Source organism: Pseudonaja textilis, chromosome 11 (assembly GCF_049901715.1).
Source record: "Pseudonaja textilis isolate UNSWEBS1 chromosome 11, rPseTex1.2, whole genome shotgun sequence".
Classification (NCBI taxonomy): Eukaryota; Metazoa; Chordata; class Lepidosauria; order Squamata; family Elapidae; genus Pseudonaja; species Pseudonaja textilis.
Window position 1 is genome coordinate 683,603 of NC_142000.1, and position 16,454 is coordinate 700,056.

General features: G+C 42.1%; 1 protein-coding gene across 3 annotated transcripts in view; it reads left to right on the forward strand.

Annotated features, from left to right (window-relative positions):
* Positions 1–16,454, forward strand: part of MTSS2 (MTSS I-BAR domain containing 2) — a 67,317-nt gene that overhangs the window by 41,090 nt on the left and 9,773 nt on the right. For all 3 annotated transcript variants that reach the window (XM_087940274.1, XM_026714338.2, XM_026714339.2), the window contains 3 exons: positions 6,236–6,393; positions 12,231–12,338; positions 16,172–16,272. In XM_087940274.1, the coding sequence (XP_087796400.1) occupies positions 6,236–6,393; positions 12,231–12,338; positions 16,172–16,272 (367 nt within the window). The remainder of the gene's footprint in view (positions 1–6,235; positions 6,394–12,230; positions 12,339–16,171; positions 16,273–16,454) is intronic.

The window sequence follows — 16,454 nt, forward strand, 5'->3', positions numbered from 1 at the left end:
AAAAAAATTATTTCCCTAATTTAATTGGAATAGTCTGGAACAGATATAGTAACCTTGGTAATATATTCATCTTAATTGTAGATATTCTCCCTATCAAAGATAATTGTGGATTCTACCAGTTTTTTAGATCTATTACAATCTGTTTTTTAAGTTTAACATAATTGTCTTCTTTCAAAGTTCCACATCTTGCAGTTAAATATATTCCTAGGTATTTTACTTTGTTTGTAATCTGAATGTTCAGTCCTTCCATCAAAACAGCCTTTTTTTTTCCTGTCATATTCTTAACTAATATCTTGGTTTTATCCTTATTTATTTTCAATCCTGCCACCTGTCCATGTTCTTCAATGTTTTCGAACAATTTAGGCGTTGATTTCAATGGTTCCTCCAATATAAAAACCAAGTCATTCGCAAAGGCTTGTAGCTTGTATTCCTCCTTTTTTATTTTCATTCCCTTTATTTCCCTATTGTCTCTAATATTTCTATTTAATATCTCCAAAGTCAATACAAACAATAATGGCGATAAAGGACATCCTTGTCTAGTTCCTTTTTCAATATTAATATTTTTCATCAAATCTCCATTAATCATCACTTTAGCAGATTGTTTTTGATATATTGCCTCAACTGTTTTTATGAATCTTTCTCCAAAGCCCGTCTGACCCATTTGTAGTATCATAAACTGCCAATTTACATTATCAAAAGCTTTTTGCGCATCTAAGAATATCAAGGCCATTTGCTTCTCTGAGTGAGTTTCATAATATTCCAGAGTGTCCAAAATTATTCTTATGTTGTCTTTAATCTGTCTCTTCGGCAGAAATCCATTTGATCAACATGTATTAAGTTATTCAGGTATCGTTTAAGTCTTTCTGCCATTATTGAAGCAAAAATTTTATAACCTGCATTTAACAGGGAAATAGGTCTATAATTTTTAATCTGTTGAAAATCAGTGTCTTCTTTTGTAATATATATTCAGAGTAATATATGCTTCTGTCCATGAATCAGGTATTTTAGCTTTCAGTAAAACTTCATTCATCACTTCAAGCATTATTACTCAACGGTTTCTGTAAGGTCTTATAAAATTCAGCTGGGAGACCATCCGGGCCCAGAGTCTTCCCAATATTTTGTCTATTTAATGCTTCTGTCAGTTCCATCATTGTTATTTTCCCTTCTAGCATTATCTTAATATCTTCAGGTATTTGAAGTAACTCTGCTTCTTGTAAATATTGTTTAACTTTTTCTTCCTCAATATTCTCTTGCTTATACAATGTCTCATAATACTTCTGTATTATCTCTTTCTTTCCCTCATTTCCATTGTGACTCACACCTTGATCATCAATCAGCTATATTATCTTTTTCACTTCTCTCTCTTTTTTCAGTTTCTATGCCAACCATCTACCAGGTTTATTCGCATTTTCAAATAAATTTTGTTTGGCACTTCTAATTTTTTGAGCTAATTCTTCTTTTTCTGTCAACTCTATCTTGTGCTTAATAACCTCCATTTGTTTTTTGATGATCATTTTTTGTGGATATTTTTGCAATTCTTTCTCAAGTTTCCTGTATTCACCCTCTAATATCTGTTGATTCTGTCTTTTCTTAACATTTCTTCTTCTTGTATAATCTATAATCAAACCTCTAGTATAGGCCTTCATGGTGTCCCATAAGTTCTGCATTGAAGTTTCCTCCTTTTGATTCTCCTTAAAGAAGAACACCAATTCTTCTTCCATTTTCTGCAAGAATTCTTTTTCTTTCAAAATTACATTATTTAAAGCCCATCTTGATCTTTTCCTTTGTCCTTGCCATTTGACCCATATTGAGTTGTGGTCCGCTCAAGTACTTGCTTCAATATTAATTTCTTGTATATTAGAAATTATTTCCAATGACATCCAGATCATGCCAATTCTCGACCAAGATAAATGTCTATTAGAATAAAATGTATATTGTCTATCTTGAGATTTCATTTCTCTCCAAACGCTTCTATTCTTAAGTTCCTCCACCATCTTAAAAAAGGATTTTGGAAGTGTCTTTCTACTCTTTTTATTAAGTTTCTGTGTTTTATAGTCCATTTTTGTGTCTACTACAGCATTAAAATCTCCCAACATGCAAATATTATCATATTCCAATTCTGCTGTCTTCTCATGCAACTTTTTGTAAAATTCTTCTTGTTATTAATTTGGTGCATAAATTGCTACTAGAAGCATTTTCAAATTATTGTCCATTATTTCCACCATCAAGATTCTTCCTTCTTCATCTCGTATAGATTAATTTAGTCTTAATTGTATTCTTTATGTATAGTACCATTCCTCTTTTATTATGTTGAGCCAATGAGGTATATAAATCACCAATTCTTGGATACTTCAGCATTTGGATATGTTGTTGTTTGATGTGGACTTCTTGCAGGCAGACTATATCTAATTTTAATTTTTCTAATTTGTGGAGTATCTTTTTCCTTTTGATGGGTGAGTTTAATCCATTTATATTAATTGAAATCAATTTCTTTTCTTCCATTGTTTATGCTTTATATATAGGATGTATTACTCTCATTGATCTTTCTAGGTTCTCTAAGCTCCTCTCTTCCACTAACTGCTCCTTCTTCTTATAATATTTCATCTTTTTTCTTTATCTCTTAACTCCACTATCCCCCTTTGGGATTTATCTGTCTCCTCCTCTCGTTTTCTCTTCTCTTCTTTCCCTCTAAAGAATTCATCATAGAATAGTTCTGCCTTCTCTGTTGAATCTAATCTATGTCCTTGTTCTTGCCAGATAAAGGTTAAGCCTTCTGGTACCAGCCATCTATAGTTCACTTCTTTTTTAATTAATATTTTCATCAAGAATTGATATTCTCTTCTCAACTCTCTCACTTTCCTTGGTATTTGATTCAGAACTATTATCTCTTTCCCGTTGTATCTCAATGGGTCATCTCTGGCTCTCTGCAATATTTGCGTTTTAATTGCTTTCTTAGTGAACCTCACATGGACTTCTCTTGGTAATTTATTTCTCATAGCATATCTTGTGAATACTCAAAATACCTCATCTATACCATCCATCATTTCCTCTTCAGGTATCTCCAGGGCTCCTGCCAAGATTTCTGCCATTATTCCTGTTAAGTTTTCTCCCCTTTCTTCTTCAGTATTCTGGAATCTCAAGTTGAATTCAGCTCTCGATCTCCCAGCCCAGCATTCCTTTTTCCTTTTCCTGTTCCACCATTGTCAATCCACTATCTATTTCTCCAACTTTTTTATCAGTCTGGTCTCCATGTTGTTCTATTTTCTGAAATCTCTCTTCGTATTTCATCATTATTTGCTGAATATTCTCAACTCTCTCATCTGTTTTCGTTGTTCTCTCTTCTATTCTTTCCATCCTGTCTTCCAGACATTTACCTTGGTCTTGTATTAATTGCCCTATCATTTGTAGTGTCATCTCCATCCCCTTCTCCTTCTCCTTCTCCTTCTGCAGCGTAGCATGAAGGTTCTGCTAGGAATTTGGGCTTAGCGAAGAGGTTGATTTCTTCATCATTAATTAATAATTAATTAATATCCCAATCAAAAATGTTGCACAAAAAAGCTATCTTCAGGTTCTCCAAACCTTAATCCAATAAGCGAAGGTAATTAAAAAATAGTAAAAAAAATTCTCAAAGAAAAAAAGAAAAAATGCAAAAAAGAAAAAGGAGAAAAAAAATAAAACTAAGTCCGAGAGCCAAGGACTCAGGCCTGAAAAAAGAGATTTTTTTAAAAATAATCCAACAGCAAAACCAAAATCAAGCTGATAATTTAATAACTAAGAATTCCCAGTTGCAGACCAAAATAGGTCATAAAACAAATTACTTCCACCACACACTGTCGAAGTCCTAATATCTAATTTCAAATTGCAGTGCTATTCAGTGAGTGTATAGTCCAAGGTCACACCAATCTTGACTCTTTCAGTTTCAATCTCCAACTGCTAAAGTTATTTTCCAGGAGGAACACCTGTTAAAAACATTCATCCAGTGCTCTTCCCTTTATCTTAATAAAAACAACAGTTGAGTAGTAAAAACATTTCCCCAAAGTTTCCATAGGGATTTTTTTTAAAGGCTTCTGGGTGGCAATGTTGCTTAAAGTATTTAATTATCAGCACTTTTTAGTGTTATACAAAGAGAAAAAGAAAAGTCCTGGCCGATTAAAATAAAAAGTTTTCTTTTGGGGAGGATAAGAAAACTAACAAAAACACAAAAAGAATAATAATAATTGTAAGGTCTCTCTTTGAAATCAAATTTAAAAGTTGTATTATTTTAACAAAAGTCCAGGCCAGTTAGTTTAAGTTTCTTGTTAAAAATCAGTAAAAATCACTTAGATAGCACCAATTCTTCTGACTTCAGGTTTAATTTTGCTGCTTGTTCTTCTTCTGTCTTCAATATTCTTAAGTCTTTCCCTCCTACGGTGCTCTCTCTTAAAAAAAAAGAAATTTAAAAGTCTCACTAGAGCCGACACACTTTCCGTTCTTCTCTTCTGTTCCGGAGCTGTCCCATCCTTTCAGCAGCTTTAATGGCTGCTTCCTTCAGCAGCCGGTTTGAATGGCTTCGCCTGGATCAACCAGGGATTTTGCGATATCCCTGGGATCAGCAGGCTGCGCTCTTCTTGTTCACCGTCTCTACGGGACGATTTTGATCCAAATGGACCCCCCCAGCTGCGGTAGTATCGGTGCTGGTTCTGAAGCCCCAGAATCGTCATTTTGGCACATCAGCCCCTCCCCCCGCATACAGTTCTCAAAGGGTCACCACCTCCAATGCACAGTACATAAACTAAATAAACAAAACAAATAAATAATTATGCTGCATACATATCTTAGATACTTGATCATCAGATCATTCTGCCTTGCTCTTCATGGCCTCCTCGGCCTGGTGGTGAAGCTGAGGGATCATCTGGATGTAAAGTAGCCAGACGTGCGCCAACAAATTCAAAGACAGAGGAGAGCTGCCTGCTCTTCTTTGCACTCCTGAAGATGGCACCAAGCAGAAGAATGGAGTCTATTCTGACTGGGCAACATTTTAGTGAGTGCCAGTCAGTGAGTGGAGTTTCCCCTCCCTCCCCTCCTCCCGGAAATGGAGTCATAACTTTACAACCAGCAGGTGCTGCTCTGAGGACTGGGGCAGGCCAGGTTTCCCATAAGGTTTTGTAAGTTGTCATTTGTTTTACAAGCCAGTGGACAAGCTTTGCTACATTTGTCTAACAAGTTTGACCAGCAGTGGGTCAAAGCAATTTTCCCAAAGCAGAGTGGGAAACGAGCAATTTTCTTAGGCTGTTCTCTGAAATAAGTCATCACGTTAAACCATTATGGTTTCTTTGGAAGGACTTAGCATGCAATGGGACTCAGTTATTGTGCTTTTTTTCCCCAGGTTTAGATTTATATTGGCTCCGTAAATTATTTGGGAACTTATATGACTGGTTCTTGGGAACTATCCATGTATTGTACTGTATTGTGCTTCATGATACCTTAGAGCAGTGGTTCCCAACCTTTTTTTCGCCCCGCACCCCTAAAGACATTTCACTCGCACCTCACACCCCCTGAAATTTAGACTTTAGGAACCACTGAGCGTGTTAAATATATGGAAGGATTGAATCTTTTCAGCTATATATGTGATGGCCACTAAATAAGGATACTTTAAAATGAAAACAAAGTTAATCCATTGCATAATAAATAAATAAATAAATTAGATAGATAGATAGATAGATAGATAGATAGATAGATAGATAGATAGATAAAATGAATAAAATAAAAGAATAAAAGAATAAAATAAAAGAATAAATAAAATAAAATAAAAAAATAATAAAATAAAATAAAAATTACCTGGACTTTTCTCGCACCCCCTGGAATATCGTCTCGCACCTCCAGGGGGTGCGAGCACCCCAGGTTGGGAACCCCTGCTTTAGAGATAAGCAAATGCTAAAGAAATTTGAATTCCGTGTATGTACAATGGAACACGGTTGACTTTCAGTCTTGAGAAATGCCTGTTTCTTCTCCCGTGTGCACTTCATACCCTTCATATCCCACTCTGATCTTGCCTCCTGTCTATATGCTATATCGTAATAATAATATGTCGTTTGGCTCCCAATCCTTTAATCCCTGCTGCAAAAGTAAGCCTGCTGCGGTAGTTTGTTTGGTTTAGTGTGTGGCAGGTGGAAAGCCAGAGCTACTCCCCAGGAGAGCCTTGGCCCCGGGGCCAGGGGAATGAAGCCATGATGGTCTCATCTGCTGTTGTTTACAGGCAGGGGGGACCTCCAGCCTCAGCTGGACAATGCCCTGCAGGACGTGAATGACTTGTACCTCCTGCTGGAGGAGACGGAGAAGCAGGCAGTCCGCAGGGCCCTGGTGGAGGAACGGGGCCGGTTCTGCACCTTCATCGCATACCTGCAGCCAGTGGTGGTAGGTGCCTTTATTTCCAGAGTCGGTCGCAGCTTTTGTAGGGACTGGGCAACCGTCCAAGGGGTTCCCCTCCCTTTGCTTGGGCAGATCTTGGCTTTTAAGCCTTGGAACAAACCGTTGGCTCTCGTTGCCCACTTAAAATGCTGCTCTCAGTCCAGTTCTGCTTGTGCCTGCCCATGTCCAGTGTCCTGCTTTCAGGCATGCAGAGTATAGTCTCTGCAACAAAGAGAATTTATGTCCAGGGCATCATATTGAGCTACTCCCAGGAATGCCGGAAAGGATGAATTACCTTGCCAAACTTGGCACCCAGAATCTGAATGTGAAGAAGAGGAAGGTACCTTCTTGGCTGTGTGGGTACCAGGTACCAACCCAGAGGGTCCAGGTCTTTCTCTTTTGGTGGGAGTTGAGGTGGAGGAGCTGAGGTGGCTTTCCTAGACTGGCCTCTTTGGTTCATCCCAGAGTGGCATCCGAGGCAATGCGGAATTAGAGACGAAGTAGGAGGTTTCTTGAAAATTCCAATTAAGAATTGATCTCACCTTTTCCTTTGACTCCTTTGTCCAATTTTTTTTAACCTATGAGTTTTGGGATCAATATTTATTGCCTCGAAGATGCTCTGCAAGTTAAAACCTATGAGGTTTGGGGGCTTTCCCTTTTCCCCGTTGCTTTCCATGTTGAATTTGTCCTTGGGAGTCCTTCTGGCTGCTCTACCCTGCCAGCCATTCTGGGAGCAGCAGAGAGAGCCAAAGGGTGGCAGGTGGCAGCCAAATGAGCAGGCTGGGCCCACAAGGGGAGGGGGCTGCATAAGTGGGGGGGGCAGGTGTGTGTTGGCAGATCCTTATGTGCCTCCATTCTCCACATGGAGACTCGGGAATGGGCCAGGACAAGTTTCAGGAGGTCTTGGGAGACCCCTGCTCTTTGGGGCACCGAGGGGGACACAGTGTCTGGTGGTAGCAGCAGCCCCCCCCCAAATTCCAGATTCAAAACAAAATGGCATGCCTCTGTAAGACCCCTGCTGATGTGGCTCCAGTTCTCCTTTTCCCATCATCCTCTGACCTCCTAGAAGGTCCTGCTGGTCAGACCAGTGTTTCCTTTCTCTCAGGGTCCAGCTAGGCTGCCAGTCAACAGGACCCAACACCAGCCTCCTTTCCACTGTTGTTCTTGCATCACTGTGAGACCAGGTGCCCTCCCTCCAGAGATAAGACCGAATCTTTGGTTGAGCCCTCCTCCTCCTCCGTAAAAGTGTCCAGTCTCCTTGGAGGCCATCCCTTGGAGACGTTTGATGGCCCCTCTGGGTTGGGTCTCTGGGCACACAGACTTTGGGGTTAACAAGTCACAGGATTGGGCTGACCCGCCCTATCCCACCCAGAGAGGAACAGCAGTATTCAGAAGGAAGGAAAACCTTAGGCATCCAGGACGCAACCAAGGAAGGAGGCTGAAAACGTGCCCTCACTGGTTGAAGAACTTTGAGTCGAGACCAGGTTTGTGGCTGTTCTCCTAGCTGATGCTTCGCTTGGCCCAAGCAGACGAGGCAAAGGAGCATCCCCAGCTTTGGTGTTTGGCAGCTCACTCAGGAGAGCAATATTGGCACCTGTTGCGGCCTTTGGTGCCAGTCCCGTTTGCCATTAAGCTTTTTTGAAGGTTTGAATGTGAGCACAAACATTTAAGGTGTTTGTGGTTCTCCATAAGATTGCGTAGGCAAATACCCAAATTGCCCTTTTTGTCCACTGTTCTTAATTCTGAATTTTTTCATATTTGTTTTTGGACTAAAGGGAGGAAAGTTTGCCTGGAATGATGTTTTTTTTTTAAATTTAATTTCAGTAATGTAACTGTAATCCCAGCAGGTTTCACATGTATTAACCTGAATTACATTTCTAATTTTTGAAATTACACAAAACCTCAGCTGGCAGATCCAGCCCTTTGTGGCTTCTGCACTGTCCGTAGCATTGTGCAGCTGAAATGTAGTAGCAGAACTCAGAGGCTCAGTAGAGATCAGGAGCAAGCAGAAAATCAAATCCCACTACAACCACAACTATTACCTCAACTACAATCACAACTACAACCAAAAATAACCACCAAACCACAGCCACAAACAATTACTACCCCTTCAAATAATTCCACAAATAATATCTCCATACTCATCAGAGACACCATGGAACGTGAACAGAAACGTCCAAATGCCATCTTATTTGGTCTCCAACAAATCAGACGACATCACCAAAGTTTGAGATATCATAAGCAACTTAAATACAACAAACATCTCTCCTGAAGATATCATTGAAATAACTAGAGATGGCCCTGTGTGCAAATACAATGACGGCTCTGTGGCCCCAAGATTTTGTAGAGTTGTATGCAAAACTGAGTCCAGCAAACACATATTCATTCATACAATAAACGCCATTGCAAAAACCAATCCCAATCACAAAAAACTTCACTCAAGGCCAGACTTATCCATACTGCAAAGAATCCACTCCTGTGAACTCCACGAAGAACTCAAAAACCATCCAGACAATGGAGAAAAGGACCTATACATTGACTACTGAGCTGATTGCATCAAAAGAAAGTCACACAACCCACAACTCCGCATCCAACCCCACCCCATCCAATCCAACATCACTCAAAACTAGGCACGCATGCCCCTAACTACCTCTATTCCAACCACAACTGGCCTTAAATGCAAGGTACTCAATGCAAGAAGTCTTGTAAATAAAATACCTGAATTTCTCCTCTTACTAAATACGGCTAAATTGGACATTATATTTGTCTGTGAAACATGGCTCAATGCATCTCTCTCTGACTCCTTTCCACAGTAAGAGACTATCATGTTTACCGATCAGATTGTGAAATCTGTAGAGGAGGTGGTGGTGCTATCTTCTATAAAAAAAGTCCCTACATCTAAAAACATCCAAGTTACCCAGGAGCTTGCTATTCCTGAGATCATCGTCTGTGAACTGTCCTTAAATATCACATTTTGGTTCTTACTATGTTACAGAGCCCCTGATTATGACATCGAACATGCAAACAAGCTAAATATACTACTAACATGGGCAGCATCCTGCCCACACGCTTTTATCTTTCTTGGTGACTTCAATCTACCTCACATTAACTGGACCCTTAACGAATGTACAACTGAACCCACACAGGCACCCTTCTACAATGCAGTAACAAATCTGGGACTAGAACAACTAGTCACCAACAACACTAGACTTAACAACTGCCTCGATCTCATCTTCTGCAATAGTTTGAATTCAATTTACGGAATACAAATTAAAGAACCTGTTCTGTCCCACCTGTATCCACAGATGAAACTTCAAGTTATATAGTTCAAATACTTTACATAAACTAAACCAGAGGCAGAAGATTCAATTGCTCTGTTATCACAGTCCTTTGGCAATCCTCCTAGAATCTGTCCGGCAATTCTGTAAAGTTCGTAACTCACAACGCAGTAAATCAGACGCAAGTCTTTCCAAGGCAAAGATTCCAGCAAAGATTTCAAAGTCATGCACTCCCTTATATCCTGTAAGAAAGAGTGTGTCAGTCTCATTAATTAATCCTTTGCTGGACGTCTCTTTTCTAATTGAGATTGACGTCTCAATCTTCTCCTAGTTCTGGCATCCAGCCAGCATCCGGCAGTTTCATCACAGCTTGAATCCTCTGATACACTTTCCTGGTTAACAGTTAACACCTGAGGTTTAATTAGGGAAGTAGTTTCAGGGGAGAGAGTGGCCTCTGAATCTTCCAATAAATCAGGCTCATATCTTGAATCCAACTCCTCTCCCACTACCTGACTCCCCTCCAAGTCACTTAATAATGCAGGCTCAAATTTCAGTGCCAGATCGTCTTCCTCACTCGAACTCACATCTGCTGACTGATCAGGTTCAAGTCTCGGAGTCACAACAGAACCCTTTTCCAACAGTGACTACAACATGATTGACTTTTGTCTCAACATACGTCCAAACAAAAATCATCACAATGACGGAATCCCCAATTATAACTTCAAAAAAGGCAACTATGATCTTATAAACAACAATCTCTCATCCCTTGATTGGCAATTTCTATTCACTGGATGCAATACTGTAGAAGACCATTACAACATATTTTTACTTGAAGTCAAAAGAGTCATCAACTAGACCAATCTCTTTATGCTGCGTCACCTGTAAAGTCATGGAATCAATTATTAACCAATCCATCATCTCCCACTTAGAAACAAACAACCTGCTCTCTTATAAACAATTTGGTTTCAAAACTATCCTGTAATCTGCAACTCTTACACTGCAAAAACATATGGACTACACAACTCGATCAGGTCAAAGCAATAGACGCAATCTACATAGACTTCTGTAAAGCCTTTGATTCAGTGGTACACAACAAACTGCTCCTAAAACTAAAATCTTACGGTATCTCTGGCATTACTGGATAGAAGCATTCCTGTCAAACAGACAACAAATGGTCAAAATTGGGAGCGTCCTATCAAATTCTGTACCTGTCAACAGTGGCGTCTCCCAAGGCAGAGTTCTAGGACCAACTCTCTTCATACTCTACATAAATGACCTCTGTGATCATATCAAGAGCAACTGCGTTCTCTTCGCAGATGATGTAAAGCTATTCAACACCACCAACAATACTGCTACCCTTCAAAAAGACCTTGACTATGTATCAGAATGGTCAAACAAATGGCAACTTCAAATCTCAACAAATAAATGCTCTGTCCTACATATTGGCAAAAAAAATCAGAAAATAAAATACAGGCTGAATAGTCAAGACCTTGTTGATGATCCAAACTCTGTCAAGGATCTTGGAGTACTCATCTCTAATGACCTAAGTGCTAGAGCCCACTGTAACTACATAGCCAAAAAGGCATTAAGAGTTGTTAACCTAATCTTACGTAGCTTTTTCTCTGGTAATATTACACTAATAACTACAAAACATTTGCTAGACCAATACTCGAATACAGCTCATCAGTCTGGAACCCACATTATGTATCTGATATTAACACAGTTGAGAAAGTCCAGAAATATTTTACAAGAAGAGTTCTCCACTCCTCTACTCGTTGCAGAATACCTTATGCCACCAGACTTGAAACTCTAGACCTAGAAAACCTAGAACTACACCGCCTTTGGTCCGATCTAAGTATAGTATATAAAATCATACATTGTAATGTCCTACCTGTCAATGAATACTTCAGCTTCAACCATAACAACACAAGAGCAAATAATAGATACAAACTCAAGGTTAACCACACCAAACTTGATTGCAGGAAATACGACTTCAACAACAGAGTGGTCAATATCTGGAATCCTCTACCTGACTCTGTGTTTTTTTCCCCAAACCCCAAAAACTTTAACCTTAGGCTGTCTACTATTGACCTCACCCCTTTTCTAAGAGGTCTGTATGGGGCGTACATAAGCGCACCAACGTGCCTACCGTCCCTGTCCCATTGTTTCTTTTTTCTTTTTTTTTCTTTTTCTTATATGTATCTATTTATTCATAACAACGTTTTTACTATTATCTTGTAAGCAATTGACAAAAAAAGAAGCTTGGAAGCCCCCAGATCAGATGAGAGGGTCAAAGGGTCACAGGAAACATCCTTGTCCTCAACCCACCTGGTGTTGCCTCTGCCAAAGAGAGGCTCCCTTTTGCTCCCTTTTACCGGACACTGTGGGTTCTGAAGCTGAAGTAGGCACATTGGGTGACAAGGCTTCAGGGACTGCGACCTTTCCTGGCCTAGAAAGTGGGGCTCACCTTGACCAGGGAAAGAGCAAGCTCTGGTGTGTTGGGGCTGATTCAGGGCTGTTGCCTGCACACGGCCAAGGCTGACTCTTTCCTTTACCCTGTTGCAGAACGGAGAGATCACCATGCTGGGAGAGATCACCCACCTTCAGGGCATCATTGATGACCTAGTGGTGCTGACAGCCGATCCACATAAACTGCCAACAGCCAGTGAGCAGGTAGGGAAGCCCAAGAGTCATGTCTCATGGTGGTCCATATGCCCCTTGCGTGGAAGGGGGATCGACACGGCGTTGCAGCCTCCGCTTTCCTCCAGAGTCGGTGACTTAAAACTCCGGACTGTGCCATGCTCTGCGCTCAGAGAACAGGTTCCAGTCCACTTTGAGGACTTAAAATACACCTGGGTCCCTCCCTTCCCCTCATGTCTTTACTCAGGACTGAAGTTCTGCAGGCAGCCTGAGCCACGAGGCCCAGATTGCCTGCAGAGCTGCCAGCATTGATGAGTTTCTGCTGGGCCAGGCAGGGATGTGGTCATAGCAAAGCAGAACGCCCACCCAGAGCCTGGTCACCTTCAACTACTCCCGAGAAAGAACAAGTTCAAACATGTGACTGTGTGACTCCACTGGGCTTTCCTGGGAGCCTTCCTGGACCCAGTTCCCCAGAGTGCAATCTTTTGAAATGACTTCTCCTGCCTTCACTTGCCTTTTGTGTTTGCCGATGGCTTAAACCATCAGACCCAGATCAAGAACCCTCCATGCTCGTAGCTTCTTTGAACAGAGGCAGGACTGTTATCCAGAATGGTGGTAATTTATGACCATTTAACAGTAGTATGAAGTTATGACGGCTTCTGAAAAAGTGACTCACGAGCCACCTTGAAGTTGTGACCATCCTGCCATCCCCTGTAGCCACAGGATTATCATTTCGGCCCTTGACAACCAGTTTACACTTAACGACGATTGCTGCAGTCCTGTGGTCCCAATGAGCGACGTTCCAGGCAGTTTCTGGCAAGCGAAGTCAATGAGGGGATCGAATTTGCTTATGACCATGTGATCCGCTTAACAATTGTGGTGAATCACTTAATAACCACAGTAAAAATGGTTGTAAAATTGGATCTGGTCATGTGATGACTTGCTTAATGACCACATTGCTTAGCAAGTGAAATTCTGGTCCCCACTGTGGTCATGAGTCAAGCGCCATAAGTGTGTGACTAATTGTAATAAAAACCAGTTTGGGCAAAAAGGGAGGGATGCTGATTAAAGGTGTGTCGCCTTTTAATATGTCACCTTCTAGGTCAGATAGGTGAGCCCTGGTGGCACAGTGCTCAGTCCTGCAGCACAGTCCTAAAGGCTACTTCTGCTCACCAGGCTCCAGGTCGACTCAGCCTTCCGTCCTTCCAAGGGGGGTTAGAATGAGGAGCCAGATGGTTGGGGGCAAGAGGCTGACTCTGTAAACCACTGAAAGAAGGCTGTGAACAGGGGTGGGATTCAAATTTTTTAACAACCGGTTCTGTGGGCGTGGCTCAGGTGGTGGGCATGGCTTGGTGGTCATGTTATTGGCTGGATGTGGCCAACTCAATATCACTCACATCGAGGCACGCATCTCCTCACCTGGCCTCTCATGGCTGTGGGGATGCTGCAACAGTCGTAAGTGTGAAAAACGGGCATAAGTCACTTTTTTCAGTGCCACTGTAACTTTGAATGGTCACTCCACACAAGCAAAGTACCAGCAAAGGAGGGGAAAAAACTCCAGAGAAGTTCCTGAGACAGGAAGTCTAGTCCTGCAAAGAATGTAATAAGGATTAACGGAGAGGCAGTTTCTGTGAGCAACACCAGAATGTTTTCTTCCTGCCTTCCTTACAGGATTAGGCCTGTAATTTCTTCTAACAACCGGTTCTCTGAACTGCTTAGAATGTTAACAACCGGTTCTAGCGAATAGGTGTGAACTGGTAGAATCCCACCCCTGGCTGTGAAGCACTATGAAGTGGTATATAAGTCTAAGGGCTATTGTTATTAAAAAAAATCAATATAATTTAATAAATACTAATAACCAGGAAGGCTGGTTGGGACCAAAGGAAAGTTAATGGTATCTTATCTAGCAAAAACCTCAGATCCAACTTAATGTCAACTGTCCCAGCCTGGTCAGTTAGAAAAGAAAGGCCCCTGGGCCACGATTAGCCCAAGGAATACTTTACTAAAGCCAAAGTGGTCAGAGAAGAGGCAGAGCAGGATCCGGGGTTTTCCCCCTGGTTATCAGTCAAGGTTCAGTCAGGTGTTTGGGAAACGGTGCCTGTCTTCTTGCACCAGCTCCGCATTTTTGGGGGTGCGACCTTGAGATGGCCAATGCTTCCCACTGGACGGTAGGGCTTTGTTTTGATTCCTGCCTCCCTACCCCCCACTGCTCCCTTCCCCTATTACTGACATCAGCCTGTTAGCTTGCAATGCGTAGCTTTGCAGAATGACAACCGTGTTCTTTTTTATGACAGGAAAAAAGGAACAAAATGACCAGATAAATAGCAATAGCACTTAGACTTATATGCACTTCATAGTGCTTTCCAGCCCTCTCTAAGCTGTTTACAGAGTCAGCACATTGCCCCTAACAATCTGGGTCCTCATCTTACTCACCTCGGAAGGATGGAAAGAATTGCAAAAGAACGAAGTGGAAGAACGAGTGATGACTTCCTTTTACCAATCCACTATAGAAAGCGTCCTGACATATTGCATGACGGTGTGGTATGCTGGCTTGACAGCCGCAAATAGAAAGACATTACAGAGGGTGGTGAGCACAGCACAAAACATCGTAGGCTGTTCCCTGATGCTACTACCTCGCTAGGTAGTAGTATGACCTCGCTAGGGCTCGCTGCCTTAGAAGAGTGAGGAAAATCCTCAGGGACGACTCACACCCATCAGGTAGGAGACATAGAAGCAGAGCCAGCTGCACCAACAGGCTGAAGAACAGTTTCTACCTGTGGGCTGTCAGACTCCTGAACGGAAAACACTTCATGTCAACATAGCATGATAGACTTGCGGGGCCGGTGCATTGGGCAATAAGTTCACATGATGCAATAAGATAGATAGTGTGTTTGTTAGTAGGATTCACTGGATTAGGGATTTTTCTTTTTTGTCTTCACTGTGAGTTGTGTTGGGGGGGATGCACGAAGGGAGGCTCAGCCAATCTCATTGTGCACATGTTGTACTCTGACAATATAGGTTGATTTGATTTGATGGAAGGCTGAGTCAGCCTGGAGCCTGGTGAGATTCGAACTGCCAAATTGCAGGCAGCCAGCAGGCAGCAGGAGGAGCCTGCAGTACCGCACTCTCACCACTGCGGCTCATCAATACAGCTGGTTTTGAAACAGTATTTCTGAAAAGAAGCTCAGAGCTGTCTGAATATGAATCCGCAGCAGAAGCGGAAGTACTCCAAAGGCTGAGTGCCACCTAAGGTTGCCTCCATAGAAAGCTACTCCTGAACGGAGAGCATCGTTGTCTTTGTCGTCGTCATCGCAGGTCAGTTCCAGGCTTTTGTGCTCTGGTCACACTTAAGGCGGCCAGGATTAATGCAGACGGCAGGCAACCAGAAAAGCAACCCGAGAAAAAGGTGCTGCTGAATCAATTCCAAGTGGGGCACCTCTTCCTTGGAGCCAAGGACCGAAGGGCCCCAACATTGGAGAGCAAAGGATGGGAATAGTTTAGGAAGCTAGACTGGGTCTCTGGGTGACTCTATGGGAGTTGTTGGTTGAGGGAAATTTTGCCGGAAGGCTTGTGTTATCCGGCCCCCAGTTCAGGAGTGGTGCCTGCAAGGAGCCACAGAGACAATCAGGCCGATGTCCACCCTATGTGCCTTGGGCTTTGCTTTAAGAAAGTCCTGGTGGAACAAGGAAGCTCTGACCCTTCACCGGCAGCGTCTTGGCTGCTGTCTGGGCGAATATGGCTTGGCCAAAGGCAGGCAGAGCCTCTCTTTGGTTTGGGTGGTTGCCTCTCGGACTCTGCTTGGATGGAAAAATCTCTTAGGGCCAGAAATGCCATAAGGACCTGGCTAAAATGACTTTTTCTTGCAGGTGATCCAAGATCTGAAGGGCTCTGATTACAGCTGGTCTTACCAAACCCCTCCGTCCTCCCCTAGCAGCTCAGGATCCCGCAAATCCAGCATGTGCAGTAGGTATGTTTGGGTCGGCTTTCTTTTTCCCCGTTAAGTCGGCTCAGAGCTTACGAAACTTGAATAGGTTCAACGATACCCCAAGTGTAACCACGTCTTGATGGCCAGAGTCCTTGTGACATACCAATTACTTCCCAAACTGAGTTGCCATGGAATAAAATCTAAGAGCACCAGGCCTGAGCAAC